The sequence below is a fragment of the Sceloporus undulatus genome, chromosome 1 (genome assembly GCF_019175285.1).
Source record: "Sceloporus undulatus isolate JIND9_A2432 ecotype Alabama chromosome 1, SceUnd_v1.1, whole genome shotgun sequence".
In the NCBI taxonomy this organism is placed as follows: domain Eukaryota; kingdom Metazoa; phylum Chordata; class Lepidosauria; order Squamata; family Phrynosomatidae; genus Sceloporus; species Sceloporus undulatus.
In genome coordinates this window covers 171,732,900-171,750,870 of record NC_056522.1, presented here as the reverse complement: position 1 = coordinate 171,750,870, position 17,971 = coordinate 171,732,900, and the positions used below count along the sequence as shown (strand labels likewise).

The 17,971-nt window shown below is 39.0% G+C and overlaps 1 protein-coding gene across 2 annotated transcripts in view; it reads left to right on the top strand.

Moving 5' to 3' along the window:
- Nucleotides 1-17,971, top strand: part of LOC121931577 (CD2 associated protein) — a 90,133-nt gene that overhangs the window by 57,959 nt on the left and 14,203 nt on the right. For both annotated transcript variants that reach the window (XM_042469497.1, XM_042469487.1), the window contains exons 12-13: nucleotides 2,605-2,764; nucleotides 5,059-5,201. In XM_042469497.1, the coding sequence (XP_042325431.1) occupies nucleotides 2,605-2,764; nucleotides 5,059-5,201 (303 nt within the window). The remainder of the gene's footprint in view (nucleotides 1-2,604; nucleotides 2,765-5,058; nucleotides 5,202-17,971) is intronic.

Below are 17,971 nucleotides of genomic sequence, written 5' to 3'. Positions count from 1 at the left end.
TAAGTGTCTGTCCTCTATTTTTGCAAGCCCTGATCCTTGGGAGTCCTGGGGGTGAAAGGCAGAGAGAGAGAAAGGTCTGTCCTCCTTTTTGCAAGCTATGGGCCTTGGGATTCCTGGGGCTGACAAGCAAAGAGACAGTGGGGTCTGTCCTCCTTTTCGCAAAATTAAAACAAACCGAAGGGTTCTAACAAAAAATATGGATAGCCAGGATAATTTGTATCCCACTTCTAATTACAAAAGGGCAATTGTATAAAGAAATAAGAGAATAAATAAACCCTAGAGCAGAAAAGCCAGTATCATTTCTAAAAAGGTATAAATACCCCACTAAAAAGTATGCAAATACAAAAATTGAGTATATAATGATAATACAAATTTCAGAATTCAAGGCCAGAGTAACTGAACCCTGGGGAAAAAAGCCAGTAAAATATCTAAACGGGTAAAAATACCCCATTGAAAATTACTGTATGCAAATGCAGAAAATAAAATGATTTAGTAATAATAAAAACTCAAGGCCAGACGCGTTTTGACTACAGTCTTCCTCAGTGGCCTGCCATCATTCAGTATATATATATATCTAATATATCAACTCTTCAGCTCACACAATGTGACTGCCCTCAATTCAAAAGTAGCAAGCCATGAGCCTTGGAGATGCCTCTGGTAAGGGGGAAAGTGTGTGTGTGTGTGCGTGTGCGCGCGCACACTGAGGTTTGTTTCCCCTTTTCCATGCCGAGACTGATGCTTGGGAGAGGTCCAGAGAGGGACATATAGGGAGGGAAGTGGTGCTTTGTTTTCCCGCCTTTAGATCTTTTGTATCATCCTTCAGTGTTTGCCTCTCGACTTATCCACAGGTCATATCAAAATCCATGATTTTGGATCCAAAAACTGCCCTCAACTTATACATGAGGTCGACTTATACATGAGTATATATGGTAATGCATACACATAAACATCATAAAGGATAAAATCGTATTAATGTTTATACATAGACATATGCTGTACATATTTACACATAGTCTGTAGTATAAATAGTTAGTAAAAGGAAGTCTAAACTGACTTTCCTCTTTAAAAAAAAAGTTGTTTTAGTATGAAAGTATAAAATGAGGGTTGTTTCCCTTTCATGGCTCTAATTGACCAAACTGATGACTTAGGAAGTGCCTTTCTTTAATAATGTTAATGTGCTAATCCCAGTGTTTTGCTTGTACTATTTTTGTTACAATTTATGATATGGGATTGGATTTAGATTTACCTGTGCTCAGTTCCCATAGGAAAAATTTTTCACAGCCTGCTGAATCTGAGAAGGGAGATTGGAGAGGGAAACTTGCCTGCTTCTTAAGAACTTGCTCTTGTTGTGTTTTGGGTTTTTTGTACTGATTTGAATAGGGAGCCTTGTTTGGAATTGCTGCCAGCAGAGCTACACACATGGGGCCCGGTGTTCAGAGCAACATGTTTGTAAGAAAAGCTTCTGATAAATTGCTTTATGGTTTTTTTGTGGGTTTTTCAGGCATTGTGGCCATGTTCTAGAAAATTTTCTTCCTGACGTTTCGCCAGCATCTGTGGCTGGCATCTTCAGAGAATGCTTTGCCTGGAAAAAGTTGGGTGTATATGCTTTACAGTTGTTTGCATAACTTTATTATATACACAAATGATGTTATAAGGCATGACATTACAATAATGATATAGAGCATTAGGTATACTGAGGGGATGTAATAGGTCGGACATCAGTATATTGTATATAAGTATTAATGAGGAATAACAGATCAATTATATCAAACAATATGATGAATTTTAGGAACAAGAAGTTAAGAGGAACAAGATAATCATAACAGAAAGTTTACAAGTAACAGGTTTCTGGACAGTTTCTTGTTTTGAATAAAATGATAATTTGTGTGAAGAAAGTGTCCAACATTCCATCTTGTTAATTGCGATTATAAGATCAGGGCTTATAAAATAGGTAAGGTGGTTAGTGAGTGTTTATAACTAAACAATAAATATCTCTCAGCATCTTAAATTTGTGTGGAAGAGTGCATATAGATTTATACATATATCTGTTTTGACAGTTTACGAAGTTACAGCTCTTCTAATTTTACTTCAAATGAAGAAGATATCCAAAAGCATGACAATTTCTTGGTTTTAGTATTATATATCTTATCTCTGCCTACTTTTTGTTACTGCAGTAGTTTGTGTTGTTTGCTTATAATGGATTCCATTAATGTGTTCATTTTGTGTTTATATAATTGTCTTGTGTTATTATTTGTTAATACCTATATACAATACATATTGGTCTCCTGTATTTCCTCTGTATTGCTCTGCTCCAGCACAGCCACCTAAGGGCTATGGCTGCCTTTAATGAACAAATCCTTATGTAATTCAGTCTTTCTCTTTTCCTGGTGCCTTTAACTTTTCCCAGAATTACTGTCTTTTCCTGGGGGTCATGTTTTCTCATGGAATGTCCAAAGTACCTTAGCCTTAATCTAGTGATTTTGTATAAGTAACACTATATAATAACATTGCAGTTCCTTGCAATTAAGGTAATTTAATTCCAAATTTAGCCAAATGGAACAATCTAATAGTGCTCACAAATATTTCTCTTAATTTATTTACCAGATGAAAAAGCTGCTTTGGATCAGAAAGGATCTAAACCAGTAGCTCCTCAAGTACCTCCCAAAAAGCCTGTCCCTCCAAACAAAGCCAATAGCATTTTAAGATCTGGGATTCTGCATCCAAAATTGGCAGATAAACCAGTCTCACTGCCACAAGTATCAAAGTAAGTATACCTACTTCTTATATGTTAAACCAATGGTTCTTAAACAGTGAGGTGGGATCCCTGAGTGGGAAGCAAGTGTTGCTCGAAGGAGTTGGAATCCCTGATCCTTTCTCCTCCTCATTTTCCCAACTTTTTAATGTGTAAAATTATGTTTGAGTTTGAATTACTGTATATATCCATCTATATGCCTAAAATTAATGCCCAAAAATTGACCCCAAAATCCCAGGTCAACTTATTTATGGGTCACTATGGAAATGTAATAGCAGCTCTTTCAGATTTCCCCATGCTGTGCAGAGAGGAGTTTAGCAAGAAAGAGCCAAGCAGAAAGAGTCCTGGGTGATTTATTGATATTGCTGTTTGTTTAAGAGTACTCCTCCTGCCCTTACACGTCTGGCTGAACAGAAAGCTGAAAGAAAAGGCTCAGTGAGATTCTTTTTTGCCATACACACACATACACACACTGAAGGAGCCTCCAGGTTTTACCCTCAACCTATCCACAGGTCGTGGCAAAATCCATAATTGTGGCCCCAAAACCTGACCTCGACCTATACATGAGGTCTATTTATAATTGAGTATATAATGTAACTGTTGTGTTGAGTTAAATATTGAATTTACTTAAATAAAACTGTTTTTGTTGTTTGTTTGTTTGTTTTATTTATTTATATACAGTACCGCTATTCCAAAGATCATAGCGATGAACAGCAAGTAAGCTAATTAGCAAGTAAGCTAATTTGCCCCCAACAGTCTGGGTACTCATTTTAGCGACCTCGGAAGGATGCATGCCTGAGTCGAGCTTGGGCCCTTTTGCTGGTCTTGAACTCGCAACCTTGTGGTTTTGAGTGAATGGCTGCAGTACAGGCATTTAACCACTGTGCCACCAGGGCTCCTAATTTTTAATTTGAACATTGTTGTTATAGTACCTTATAAAATGTTAAAATCTGAATACACATAAATGTGCGAATGAAAATACAGTTGGCCCTTGGAACTCATAGGGGATCTGTTCCAACCCCTCTGCAAGTTCTAAAACTCGCACATATTCAAGCCCCATAGGCTTGAATGGGGCGCATGCATGTGGGGGGTGCGCCATGCGCCCGCGCCCCATTGACATTAATGCAGCAAAGCGCCAGAGATGGCATGATGGCATTGCAACTGTGCCACCCTGTTTGGAAGTGGTGCAGCTGCAACGTCATCATTATGCACCGCGTCTGGTGGGCGTGCCGCAGCTGCGGCACACCCACAATGTGCTAGGGTTGCGGGACGTGTGCACGCCCCACCCTCAAGCAACTCTAGCACGTCATGGGCGTGCCGCAAAGGGCCCGTCTGTACCAGGTCATAGTTATTCTACAATTATAGGTGGGAACAGGAGGCCATCACCTTGGGGAGGATACTATTCACTTTTCTGTGAGATTTAGGTTTACCAGCTGCTAGTAGTGACAGGGATAGAGCCATTACAGTGGTACCCCGGGTTACAAAATTAATCCGTTCCGCGGCGCCCTTCGTAACCCGAAAGATTTCGCAACCCGAAAAAGCCATAGGCGCTAGCGCTGGAAGCCGCGATTTCGTGCGCAAAAGCGCCGAAAAGCACCAAAAAATTTTTTCGTAACCCGAAAAAAAAAAAGTAACCCGGAACAGTTTTTTCCTATGGAATTTTTTCGTATCCCGGAAATTTCGTAACGCGGTGCTTTCGTATCCCGGGGTACCACTGTAGTGGAATTTGCTTAGGATAGGAATGTAGTAAAATGGGAGGTAGGGCTTTGTGTATGGTTTCCTCATTTCCCAGATAAATCCAAATGTGGCCCCTGTGTTAAAAAAGATTGTGCATCACTGGCTTACAACATTTTACTAGGATAAAACTTTAATTGAACTTTACAAACCTGATAACAAAAGACTGGATGGATGCTGTGGGAATTCATATTTCCTCTCATAATTAGGTTCCCTTCTGTGCTTTCAGTAATTTACCAATTAATGTCATAATTGTGATCTTTCCATCAAATTTTGAGTTGAAACCATATCTTGAAGTCAGTTTGCAGACTGTTCTTCAGGTAGCATTAACCATAATTTGCGAATGGTTTGCATCATGGCAAACTGTGATTAGAGGAAACTGAACAATAGATATGGGAACTAATGAAATCATATTCCTGAGTCTCCACAGCAAGAGCTGAGTTCATGATATGTGAAGTGGCACATTTGTTTGTCTGTAAGCCTATATAGCGAACAAATATACACTTTCTTTTCTGCTTTAATGCCTTTATATATTTAATAAGTAATAAATTATTTTCTTTTTACAAATATAGGACAAATGGGGAAGTTGTTTCCTGGCGACCAAAATCTGAAATTGAACCAACAGCAAAATCTAAGTTAGACTGTGAGCAGTTACCATTGAGACCCAAATCACTAGAGGTAGACTCAGTTGTGATAAAGAATTTGAAAGAAACAGGTATTTTTAATTTATATAATTGGATAAATCTTCTCTGTAATATTAGAATGAAGAACAAATAATATGTTAGTATGTCAGACACTTATAAATCTTCTTAGACTGGAGTCTGTTCTTTGCTGTTTTTGTTGCAACCATCTAACATGGCTTCCCCTGTGGAATAATTGGAATACAAATCTTCAGTTGAATCTTGGGGAATTGGGGACTCTGGAAATCCATGTGGTTTTTTTTTTTTTTTAATTGCTTCAGTATATGAAGTTCCAGAACCCTGGAGTTGCACAGTATTGTGTACTATACTGTGCTTATTTCAAGTTGGAAATTGGGAGCAAGCAAATGGTAGAAAATTGGGAAGAATGAAGACACTTTAGACATAATAGTTTTGGTGTTTTTTATAGAGGAGTTTGTCCTTGAAACAAAACGATGTTTTCTCTTATTAAATAACTCCTTCTTCCTATTATTTTCTGTGCTTTTGCTATGCCTTGAATATCCAGTCTGTTGAAGTGAGTCCAGTAGTTTTACAAAAGTTCTGGAAAGTAAGTCACTGGCCTACTGTATATACTCGACTATAAGTCGACCTCATGTATAAGTTGAGGGCAAGTTTTGGGGTCAAAATTATGGATTTTGATATGACCCATGGATAAGTCAAGGATAAAATCTAGTTGCATGTAACAAAGGATGAAGCAAAGGAAAGCAATGCCCAAGAACTTACAAAAGCCATAACAGTTTCTGCTTAAAATAAAGGATGAGAAAATAGAGGGGGGGGGGTGATTCCAAGTGATTCCAAGACGGATTACATTTTTGCTTTTCACCAGGGAATGGTTGTTTTTTTTAATAAGAGTTAAAGTGCAGTACTTACATTGACCCATGGATAAGTCGACTCAGGTTTTTTTGGGTCAATTTTTTGACCAAAATTTCTAGACTTATACATGAGTATATACAGTAAATACAGTGGCTAGCCTCCATTAAATAAACTCACCGAAGTAACAGATTTACCCAAGTGCTGAATTAATAATTCTGCAGTTGATTCAGTGGGTGTACTCTGGTTGGGACTAGCCATTGGATGTGTGCAACTGTTTAGCAGCAATTAGTTTACAGTTTCTTAAACTTTACAGAATTTCTGGGAATTATGGATTGTAAAATTTATAGATTCATAAACTTGAATCTTGCTAAGATGACTTCATTCATACTTGCTAAGATAACTTCCCCTGGGACTGAGACAGATGTAAAGGTGCTACATAATACATCTGGGGCCTTTACACCAACATTTGAAAGTTCCTATCAGTATTGTAGTTCTGTCCCTCATTTCTTGGAGTCACCTTTGGGCTTTCCTCAGCCCCCAAAATGTGTCATATATCTTTCTACCAACAATTAATTATCCCTTCACAACCCTAGGAAACACGTCCCTATCTCAACCAGCTCTCTTTCTTGCTTGCTTGTCGTCTTCAGTTATTCTGACTTGCAGAGTGAGACAGGTTCCCAGGCCTTGGCCTCCATAGGAAACACAGAAATAATCTATTTCTCAAAATAAAAATAAAAATAACTCTTTAGTATTATGAACTTATATTACAATATTTTGTGTAGAAATACTATATAACCTATTCAACCACAAACAAGAATTCTCACGTTACCTGTAAGAAAAGAAAAAAGCCTAAAGGTACATTCAAATCCCAGGTATCAGAGAAATAAGGATGCTGTGTGCCAATGGTAACCAATGGGAAGAACTCATATTCTACAAGCTTGATTTTCTCTCAATAGTTAAACCATTTCTCGTCTGTCTGTCTATGAAGGGGATGCCTCAATGCTTACAGTTGTCACAAAATAATCATCTCCTGTTCTCTGTCCCAAAAGAGACATAAGAATGTGTATGTCACCAACGTGATGTCAGCCTGGGACTCTAGTAGGGACAGATAAATTTGGTAGTGCTCAAATGAGCAAAACAGAGGATTAAAAATAACAAACTGAAGCACTCTGGCTCGTTATTTCTTTGATACTTGGGATTCTGATGTACCCTTTGGCTTTTTCTTTTCTTGCAGGTAAAGTGGAAATGCTTGTGTACGGTTGAAGAGGATTTTTTTTTTTTAAAAAAAAAACCTCTATGGTTCATGAATGGAGTCTGATAGAACATTGAACTAAGCAATTTATTTAATGACACAATATTATCTGAACAAGCCAACTTTATATAGAATTCTTACAAAAGTATGCAGTGACAGCAACTGAGCAATAGAAGGGTATGACATAACATACTAATTCACCAATAAAGAGAATACACTATTTACAAACTATGTACATCAAACTTGTTCTTTTTATTTATTATTTATTTTTTTATAAAAATATTTATTGTTGTTAATTGCCCTTGAGTCAACCCCATCTCACAGCGACCCTGTGTATGAGACATCTCCAAGGCCCCATTGTCCTCCACTGCTCTTCTTAGGTTCTGTAAATTCAGGTACGTGATCTCCTTAATTGAGTCTCTCCATCTGGCATGTGGTCTTCCTTTCTTTCTACTACGTTTCCTAGTATTTGTCTTTTTTAGTGATTCATGTCTCCTCATAATGTGACCAAAGTATGCCAGTTGGCTTCAAGGGAGAGTTCAGGCTTGATCTATTCAAGGACCCATTTCTTTGTCTTTTTGGTCAGCCACAGTATCTTCAGCACTTTTCTCCAGCACCACATCTCAAATGAGTTGATCTCTTCTTATCCACATTCTTAACTGTCCAGCTCTCACGTTGCTACATGGTGATATGGAATACAGTGACTTGGACAATTCTAACTTTAATGCTCAGTTGTATATCTTTATACTTTGGGATCCTGTCTAGTTCTTTCATGGCTGTCCTACACATTCCTAGTTATTGTATTTCTTCCTGCAGTCTCCATTCTTATCGATGTTTGATCCAAGGTACAGGAAATCTTTAACTGTTTCAATTTCTTCATTACCTAGATTGAATTTATGTAGATCCCCTGTGGTCATTATTTTTGTTTTCTTTATGTTCAGGAGTAATCCTGCCTTAGCATTTCTTTCTTTGACCTTGCTTAGTAGTTGTTTCATGTCTGTGATTTTTTCATCAAGTAGTATGGTGTCATCCACATATCTTAGATTGTTAATATTCCTTCCACCTGTCTTTGCTCCTCCTCCTTCTGAGTCTAAACCTGCTCTTCATATGATATTTTCTGCATACAAGTTGAACAAGCAGGGTGACAGAATACAGCCTTGCCTGACCCCTTTGCCAGTTGAGAACCATTCTGTTTCTCCATATTCTGTTCTAACAGTTGCCTCTATATACAGATTCTCATCAGGATTATCAGATGTAGTGGCACTCCCATGTCTTTGAGAGCATTCCATAGCTTTTTTGTGATCTATACAGTCAAAGGCTTTGCTATAATCAATAAAGCACATGGTATTCTTTTCCCCCTGGAATTTCTTGGTGATCTCCATTATCTAGCATATCTTGCAATGTAGTCCCTAGTGCCCGAATCCTGCTTGTACATCTGGGATTTCTCTTTCCATATATGATTGTAGTCTGTGTCCCAGAATTAGGTGGTTGGGGATGTATATTGATCATTTTCAGTCTGTTGGCCACTGCTATATTTTTCATATTTGTTGTCTTATTTTAGTGAGCATTGGAGTTGATTCTTTCTGTATGGATTGTAATGGTTCAGTTGGAATATTGTCTGTTCCTGGTTATTTATTCTTTCCAATTTCTCTTAGTGCACCTTCCATCTTGCTTTCTAGAATTTGGGGTCATCTTTGTATGGTTCTACATTCCATGTGTCATTCATTTTTTTCATCTCTTTTATATATCTCTTCTATGTATTACATCCAACGGCTTTTTATTTCATTTTGGTCTTGTACTATGTTCCTCCTCTTATCATAGCGCATCCCAACCCTTGGTTTGAACTTTGAGTTTGCGGAGCTGGAAAGGTCTCCAGTTTTTCCTTTTCTGTTTTTGTCTTTTCTTTCTTTGCATTGATTATTCTTATTTTCTTTATCCATGCACACTAGTCATTGGACTGTTGCATTCATGATTTTGGTTCTGTTCCTATCTCTCTTTACTTTTGCATTTCCTCTTTCCTTAACTGCTTGAAGCATTTCCTTGCTTATCCATTGTTTTCCCCCCCTCTTTTCTCAATGTTTTTCCCCTACTGATTTGACATAGAGAAGGGCCCCTCAGCCAAGCATATATAGAAAGAGATGCTCCCTCAAGTATCGAAGTCCCAAGCCATATAAGGCTTCTGATGTTATTGCCAGCACCTTGAATTCAGAACTGAAACATAATAACAGCCAGTACAATTCCTTCAGAACAGATGTTACGTAACATCTGAATGGAATCCCAGTGAGCAGTCTAGGTGCTGCATTTTGCACTAACTGCAGTTTTCAAGTTATCTTCAAGAGTAGTCCCACAAAGAGTGCATTGTAGTAGTCTAATCATGAGGATTTTATCTTATTTTGATGTTCTGGGTGTTCTAATATCAACAGAATACATCAAGATGCTTTGGAACAATATAAAGTTCAATTGCAAACTGCAAATTATAAAAATAGGATATGGGCACAAAAACTCTTTCTGCTATATGATATTTTACAGTTTAAACTATAGTCCAAACTGTGTTCATGTCTTCAGGGTCTTTTTCTTCAGGAGGCAGGCAATAGGCTTTTACCAAGCCAGAGTCCTCTTGATACTGTACTATGAAACAAACTGCTAAGGTCAGACTATTATTAGATTCCATTCATGAACCTTAAAGAGTTTTTAAAAAGCCAAAAAAGCTTAATGGTTCAGCTTAATTTAATTTATTATGCAGGGTATTTTATAGAGGTCTGTTATTGCCTCCATTTAAAAGTGTTTTCAATGTGTTTTAAAAGTATGCTTCACCAACAATTATAAGTTGCTAAGAGAAGAGTGGTACTGTTGTCTTGTTGCTGGCTCTCCTCCCACCCAGATCTTTTTTGTGTTTCTGTGTCCAGTGTTGGTCTTCAGTGAACAGTGCAAAACTCATTCATCCTCATTTAATGTCTCTTGCTGTTAAGTATAGTGAGTCATGCTGCTAAACTGTAACTGATTACTTTGATGATCCAAATTAGACAGAGGTCAATAAAATAAAATAAATGAAAGCTTGCTTTGATATCACTGCTAGAAAAGCCAAAGGCATGCTGGCCCTTCTGCAAGAGCAGATACATATCTGCTACATGACATTAAAACCACCTAATAAGTGAGGGGGGATCTGAAATAAATAGCCCCTCAGAGACTTGACATCAGAATACCTGTGATCCTCTAAATGTTGTTGGACTACAGCCTCCCACAGGCGCAGCCTGTTAAATGGCCAGTGGTCAGGTGTGTAAGACCGGTAGTCCAGCAACCTCTAGAAGGCCAGAAATCCCCATGCTTCTGGCCTAGTGCTTGTGATTCACTGTATGCTAGTTGGTATTTGCTGTGAGCAATTCTGCTTCATGTCCACATCATAAAGAGAAGAGGGTTTTTAAAAAATAGATCTTGAAGGTCCTTTGCATATTGACCAGATTTTGCTTTTGTTGTAAAAACAATTATCATTCTTGCTTTTTTAATTTTCTCAATATCTCCGAAGCTTTCGAGCTTATATGATAGATTTGGTATTTCCAAAAATTACAGTTAAATAGTGCATTTCTAAATTGGCTCTTTTCAGGCAACAAATAATTCCAGTAACCTTTTAAAAAAAAACAAAACCCTTAATTCCCATTAATTCCCCCAAGTCATGTTCTGTTAAAGCAGCCAGAGAATTACAACACTGTCCTGTGAAGAGGACAGGATAATGTTCTGTATCCTTATGTTTTATCCACTTGTCATGCAGAACAGTTACTATCATTTGTATTGATTATGTTTTTGGTAACAAGGATAGCTGATATCTTGCTTTGAATTATACAAAATACTGTTCCATCTCTTGTTGACATGTGATTTCTGACTGTGAGTGTTTGGGTATTACACACTATACCGGGTTGCTATATTTGATTCTGAATGCAAAAACTTTCATGTAGTCATGGAACATTTTTTTACAACAGAATTCTTATTGTCAATAAGAAACCCCAGATTAAAGCACAAAATTGATTTTTAAAAGATGTCTGTCTGGATGATAGTTAAGGAAAAATTACTAATCCTCATTTGATCTGGGATTCAAAATATTTTGCTACAAACAAGGGCCAATTTCAAGATATTCCTTATTTCCCCACTACTTTCTCAGTTTTGTAAATGAAGCTCCCTTCTGCTGTCAAACTTCTTGCTTCTCTGCCTAAATCTCTAGAAATATATAGAACTACCCCATTTGGCTTCTAGAACCCCATTTAAAAGGATTGCCTTATTCATCCCATGCTACAGCATCCTTACTGGTGTAGCAGAAGCAGTGAAAATAGTATTTCACTAAGCACTGTCTTAGCACTAAGTCCCATACCTTTGATTATGTGTAGGATTGAACTGTTAAAGGCATGTATGTACGTATTCAAGGCCCTTTAGCCAAAAAGTTCCAAAAGTGACTTATATAGGATCATTAAAAAGACTATCCCTTCCCTGCAGGCTTGTAACCTAAATGACACAGAGTAAAAAGAAACAAGGGATAGGAAAGAAAGAGCAGGGAGGAAAAGCAAAATTGGGCATCAGTTCTGAAAGTTAATTAGTTCTTACAATGATTAGTTACATCATTTTTTTCAGTAAATACTTCTTTTTTTCTTCTTTCTTTCTTTCTTTTTTTCTTTTTTTGTAACGTATATGTGAAAATTTGTCTTCCAGTTATCTAAGAATTACATGGCATTTGTTTTGAGTGGCATTACTACTGCTTTTAATAAGTTGTTTATCTACAGTCTTCTATGTAACGAGATTCTTCTTGTATTGGGTGTTGTATGTGAAAAATTACTAGAGAAACATTCACTTCTGTAAAATTTGAATTGGAGATATAGGCCCAGTCCTGATGGGCCGAAAAGGACGACCTCGTCACGTGCGAGGGGTGCTTCGGGGTGGCGCTTCTAGATACCCCTCTCCCCTCGCACGTGACGAGGGCGTCCAAATGGCGGCGCCCTGTACAGATGGGTGCCGCCATTATGACGTGCCGGACACATAGCGTCCCCATGTCACGGCACCATTACGATGTTGTGAGTGCACCATTGGTGCATTGCGATGTTGTAATGGCGTCGCAAGAAGAACCTGCCTTTCGTGGGTTCTTTTTGGTCTGTGGGGAAGCCCCGCAGTCTGGAGGCTGCAGCTTCCCACAGAACAAAACTAGGCGCCGGGAGACCGTCCTTTTTGGATGCTCTGTCCTGCGCCATAGTGACCTTATTTAGCTAGGAAGAATATATGAGTTGTGATAGTTTAGAAGAATAATCTTATCCCCTATCAGCTTCCTGAGTCAGTTTGAATTCTGGTTTCTATCTTGCTCATCATGTGAATGGATTCCTTTCTACCTCCTTCATTATTTCAGTAAAGGTGCCCTATAACACTCCTTTGCCTTTTTAATTGAGGGCCAAACTTAGATGTGAAGGTGAAGTTCTGTGGGGTCTCTCCTGTTCGCATCTAAAGTGGGAGAGAAATTTTCCTTCTTTATAGGAAGAGGAATATGTGGAGAAGTGGCAGGTTTCCACTTCCTGTATGGTCCCATTTTAGTACACCACTCTTTTTTAACAACTTACTCTTCTCCTTTAACCTCCAACCTACCAGATTTTAGATAATGTAAAAGCAGTACAATAGAACACAACGGTAATATAGAAGAGAATGCAAAATATCCAAATGATAATTCAAATTAAAAATTGTGAAAAGACAAAACCATTCTTTCCCCGTCATCCCTAAAAGATTACTATTTTGACATCAAGTAATTCATTTTGGGTGTGGGCGTATGTAGAGGAACAGGGCAGTTACCTTTGCAACTGAATAGGGAATGAGTATGTGTTCAATTAATAATTTATTGGCCTGGCTTCTGTGTTGTGACGAGCCAAGGTTCCTCTGCATGCAACAAGGTGCATTCAGAGGTCATGATAAGCAAAGGTGTTTTTATTCTGCTGCCAGACATTTCCTCCTCCAGCAGAATAGGAGCAGCTAATCAATCATGACCAATGGTTTATTATTTGTGATGTCCAAATCAAGCCAGAGGGGGGAAAATATGTGGTTTTAGGTTTGTTTCTTTAGTTCATGGAGGGAGAAATAAGCTTGATTGCCCACTCCTGCCATGTTTGGATGTCACAATGGGCAAAGCATAGTCTGAATACAGTAATAACATAAGCATATTCCCTTTCAACCATGGGGTTTGAACCTAACAGGAGCCAGCCATCAAGTGTGGGCATGATTACATTTGATGCATCTATGAAGCTACTTGAGTGAATACATTGCCCTGCTTATATACTGAAGGAAATGTTACTATACTGAACATAGAATTGATACTCCAAAATGTTCTTCTGCAAGATTTTTTTGTCCAGAATCTTTTCTAGATTTTCCTCTCCTTGACTTTTCTTTCCAGATTTTGTTTCCTATCCTGCTTGACATGTTTCCCTTCTTACGTGTCAGGAAATTACCCTTCCCTTCTCCATTTTGGTAAGATAACTTTCTATATGGCAATCCAAATCCTTTGTACCATATGCGAGATCTTGAATCTAAGTTAATTCTGTACTAGCTTGAATCTTAGCTAATACAGTGGTGCCTCGGGTTACGAAATTAATTCGTAACGCGGCCGCTTTCGTAACCCGAAAAGCCTTCGTAAGCCGAATTGCCATAGGCGCTAATGGGGAAAAGCCGCGATTCCGTGCGAAAAAGCCGAAAAAAGCACCAAAAGTTTTTTCGTAAACCGAAAAAACATTCGTAACCCGAAACAATAATTCCCTATGGGATTTTTTCGTATCCCGAAAATTTCGTAACCTGGGTATTTCGTATCCCGAGGTACCACTGTAATAGAATTAACTTGTAACATTTGAAGGTAGTTGAAAACCCTTCTTTTTCAATTTAAGTTTCTATGTTTTAATAATGACAAAATGTGGTTTTTACACATCATTGCATTAAAAAATATTTTTAGCAGTACAGGAGTATCTTGTCCCATTTGTCTTGCTTAATCAAATTATATTGGCCATCCACATTGGTATGCATATTTTGCATGAGCCTCAGGTTAAGGAGGCACACGAGAAAAAAAGTTCTACCAGGCCTTACTCATTAGTCAAACAGGGTTTGGCATGTTTACAAAAGAGATAGGTAGGCCCCAGTGCTTTATGTTCCCTATGGCAGCAGCTGGGGAAGAGGCATCCAGCAAGAGCCAACACACTAAACTTTGATTAAAGCATATGCATATGTCTCTCTACCTAGTTTCCAATGTGATTTGGGTACATACAAGGCCTCTGCTATCCTTCTGCCCATGTCCAGGATTGCACCTGCAGTATTTAATGGCTGCTCATTCTTCCATGGTTACAATTTTTTTCCACTTACTCTTCCACAGTGAATCGTTTCTCATTAATTTTATCTAATAGATTATTTTTAATTTTAATCAGTCAAATCACAGTGTCATTGTGCGATTTCTTAGATTTTTTTGGATCAAAGTCTGGTTATTCTAAATCAAGATACTGTCTATGATTGCATTTATTCTTTAACTACAGGATTGTTAATATTACATTAGGTGGACTGTATTAGAGTTAGCACAAATATTATAGATCTTCCAGAAAATATTGAATTGGAAAATTTCAGCTGCCCGCTGTTGATTTAATCCAAATAAATTTAAATGTTATAGTTAGACGAGCTGAAATGTTTGATTATTAATATACTGGAGAATAATTTGTAACTGTAGGTGCTTTCTTATTGTCTCTTGTGCTGCTCCCAAACAACAAATTGCAGTTTATTTGAATGCTGGATTAGGCTCTACTCTCACTACCTCTAGAAAAAGTACAAAAATGCATATTTAAACTTTGTCTTAGGCTGGTTACAAACCGGCATTTGGGACGTCCGGAGGACGTCCCGTTTTAAAAAAGGGGCGTCTCTTCTAGACGCCCCTGGGCCTAATACGGACTCCATCCGTACAAGATGGCGCCGGCCCTTCTACACGGCCGGCGCCATCTTTGCATATCGGACGCTAAGCATCCGTACGCGTCGCGTCCTTTGTGACATAGCGATTGTGCCCCTGGCACCTCGCTACGTCGCAAACGCGACTCTAAAAGAAGCTCCAATTTGGAGCTTCTTTTTCGGTCCGCACGGGAGCCGCGCCGTGTGGAGGCTCCGGCTCCCCTGCGGACTAACCGGCGGCGGCGGCAGAGCGCCGCAAAGCGGCGGTCTGTTACCCGCCTTAGTCATTATTTTAGTGTGGGGTGTTTTTTTTTTAGTTTTTTTTTTTGTACAGATGTGAATCAGGCCCTTGCTTCAGCCTGGAGCCTGATTTGACATTTTGGGTCTGGCCTGATTCAGTTTGGAACAAACCAGATCGGCTCCCTGAGTCTGAATCATGATTGGTAATCCCGATCACTCCTCTTCCTCCACTGACTTGTATTGGCAAGCCAAAATACAACTATAATTTGCTATTTGATCTGTATAAAATTCACAGAAATGGTAGACACTACAGAAGGGATTAACCTATAGAAATTTAAGACATATAGCTTCAGGGAGTTTTGTGAGGGACATGTGTGAAGTTCCTGTTTTTCCAAACAAGCAAACAAACAAACAAACAAAAACCCAAAACCCATAACAACACACAAAACCAATATTTGAAAGTTGTTGATTTCTCAGTCTTTGCCATTGCCAAACAGACAGCTGCTGGTGCCAAGAGACTCAGCACCATTTGTTCCTACCTTATAAAGCTTCCTCATTGCTGTTTGATTGCAGGGCCTTTCTACCTCTTTTCTGAGCAAGACAGCTTGCTGCTGCTACTTAAGGTGCTTGAGTAGACTGCTGGTACTGTAATGTCCTTGCTTATTCGTTCTTTATAGTGAAGACAGATAGGAATAGTAGCTTTCATTTCCACTTAAGAGTGATCCCAAACAATGCTCTGCCTTTTCCACGGTAACTCAGACTGACTGGCTTCCCTCTCTAGGGAAATATTATTATTATTATTATTATTATTATTATTATTATTATTATTACAGTGGGGCCACGGGGCAGAAGGGGCGGTGCGTCCTATTCAATTGAATGGGCGCGCGCGCCCGTTGCACGCCACCGTGCATGAGGCCCATTGTTTACAATGGGGCTTGAGCATAGGCAGAATTCGCCTTATGCGGCGGATCTGGAACGGATCCCCACGTAAGGCGACGGCCCACTGTATTATTATTATTTGCTTTTGTCATCATGCTGCTTGCCTCTGATCAGAGAGACAGTGCAAACAAGCTTAATTCCACTATAACAAAAATTGTTTCATAGAATCATAAGAGTTGGAAGAGACCACAAATGCCATTCAGTCCAACCCCCTGCCATGAAGGAACTCTCAGTCAAAGAATCTCTGACAGATGGCTATCCAGTCTCTGTTTAAAGACCTCCAAGGAGGGAGACTCCACCACTCTCCAAGGAAGTGTGTTCCACTGTCCAACAGCCCTTACTGTCAGGAAGTTCCTCCAAATGTTGAGGTGGAATCTCTTTTCCTGCAGTTTGCATCAATTGTTCCTTGTCCTGTTCTCTGGAGCAGCAGAAAACAAGCTTGCTCTGTCCTTGCTCTACAAGTCTTGCTGTGGGTGAAAGTAGACTAGCTTGACCCCCCCCCCCATCCTTAAAGGTACCATATAAGTTTACATTTCTACTGTGGAGATACCTTATGGTTCCTATATTAAATGAAAGATCAAATGTAACAACAACAACACTCTTAAAACTATATGTTATATATGCTTAACAGCTCAGGGGATCTGTGGAAATTAAATTTCATGGTTCACTTGCTCACCCCAGTAAGCATGAAATAATCATGTTTGCTTTACTTCACAATATAATTTGTGCAATATAATAATATATGTTCTTTATCAATTAAATACAGTGCGCCCACACCAACCATGGCCTTGCCATCTGCAGTTTGGGCTTCCATTGAAGGCAAGCCCTGGCTTTTTTAATACATGTGGCAGTGCAAGCAAGTGATGTGCCCATTGAAAAGAATGGCACTTAAGGTCCTGCGTTTTTTGCTATCTGCAGAACTAGAGAGATTTTTTAGAAGAAAAGATTCATACTTATCATCTAACAACTCTGGACAATTGGAGTGGGAGTGGGATGGGGAAAAGAATATGCTTCGCTATGTAAAAGAGACAGAGACTCATAAAGAAATTACTGTTCCAGATAACAAGGAAGGCAATAGGTTAAACTATTCAATAAGACAAAAGACCAGGAAATTAAAGACTCTGGAGATTATCAGATGGGGGGGGGGGGAAGCAGGCAGTAAAAGGCACACTCCCAGCATAATCACACAATTGCAGTGAAGATTTTCAGACAGATCACGCTCATCCAGGATTTCTGCTGTGAAGATCCAGGAATGCTCAGATTGTGCTCATTCAGGATTTATCCTGGGGAAGTCCCCGGAATGGTTTGTTGCTGGAGCATTCCTGGTTCTCTATTGTGGTCTCTGTGCCTCACACAATAGGGTTTTGCAGAGACTGCATTTGGAAGCACAAAAGCTGAGTAGATTGGTGGAAGGCCTGCCCACTCCCATGTCCTGAGTATACCCAATTCCACCCATCTAGCTACACCTTCAGTTCTCTCTCATCCGCTGCAAGAGATGCTTCTTTGGATCACTCTCTAGCTGAGTTCATTCTCGTGTACATTCAGACTGACATTTTTTTTCTTGTATTTTTGATTTCTGAGTTTGCCCTTTTCACAGAGCTGAGAAGTGGGATT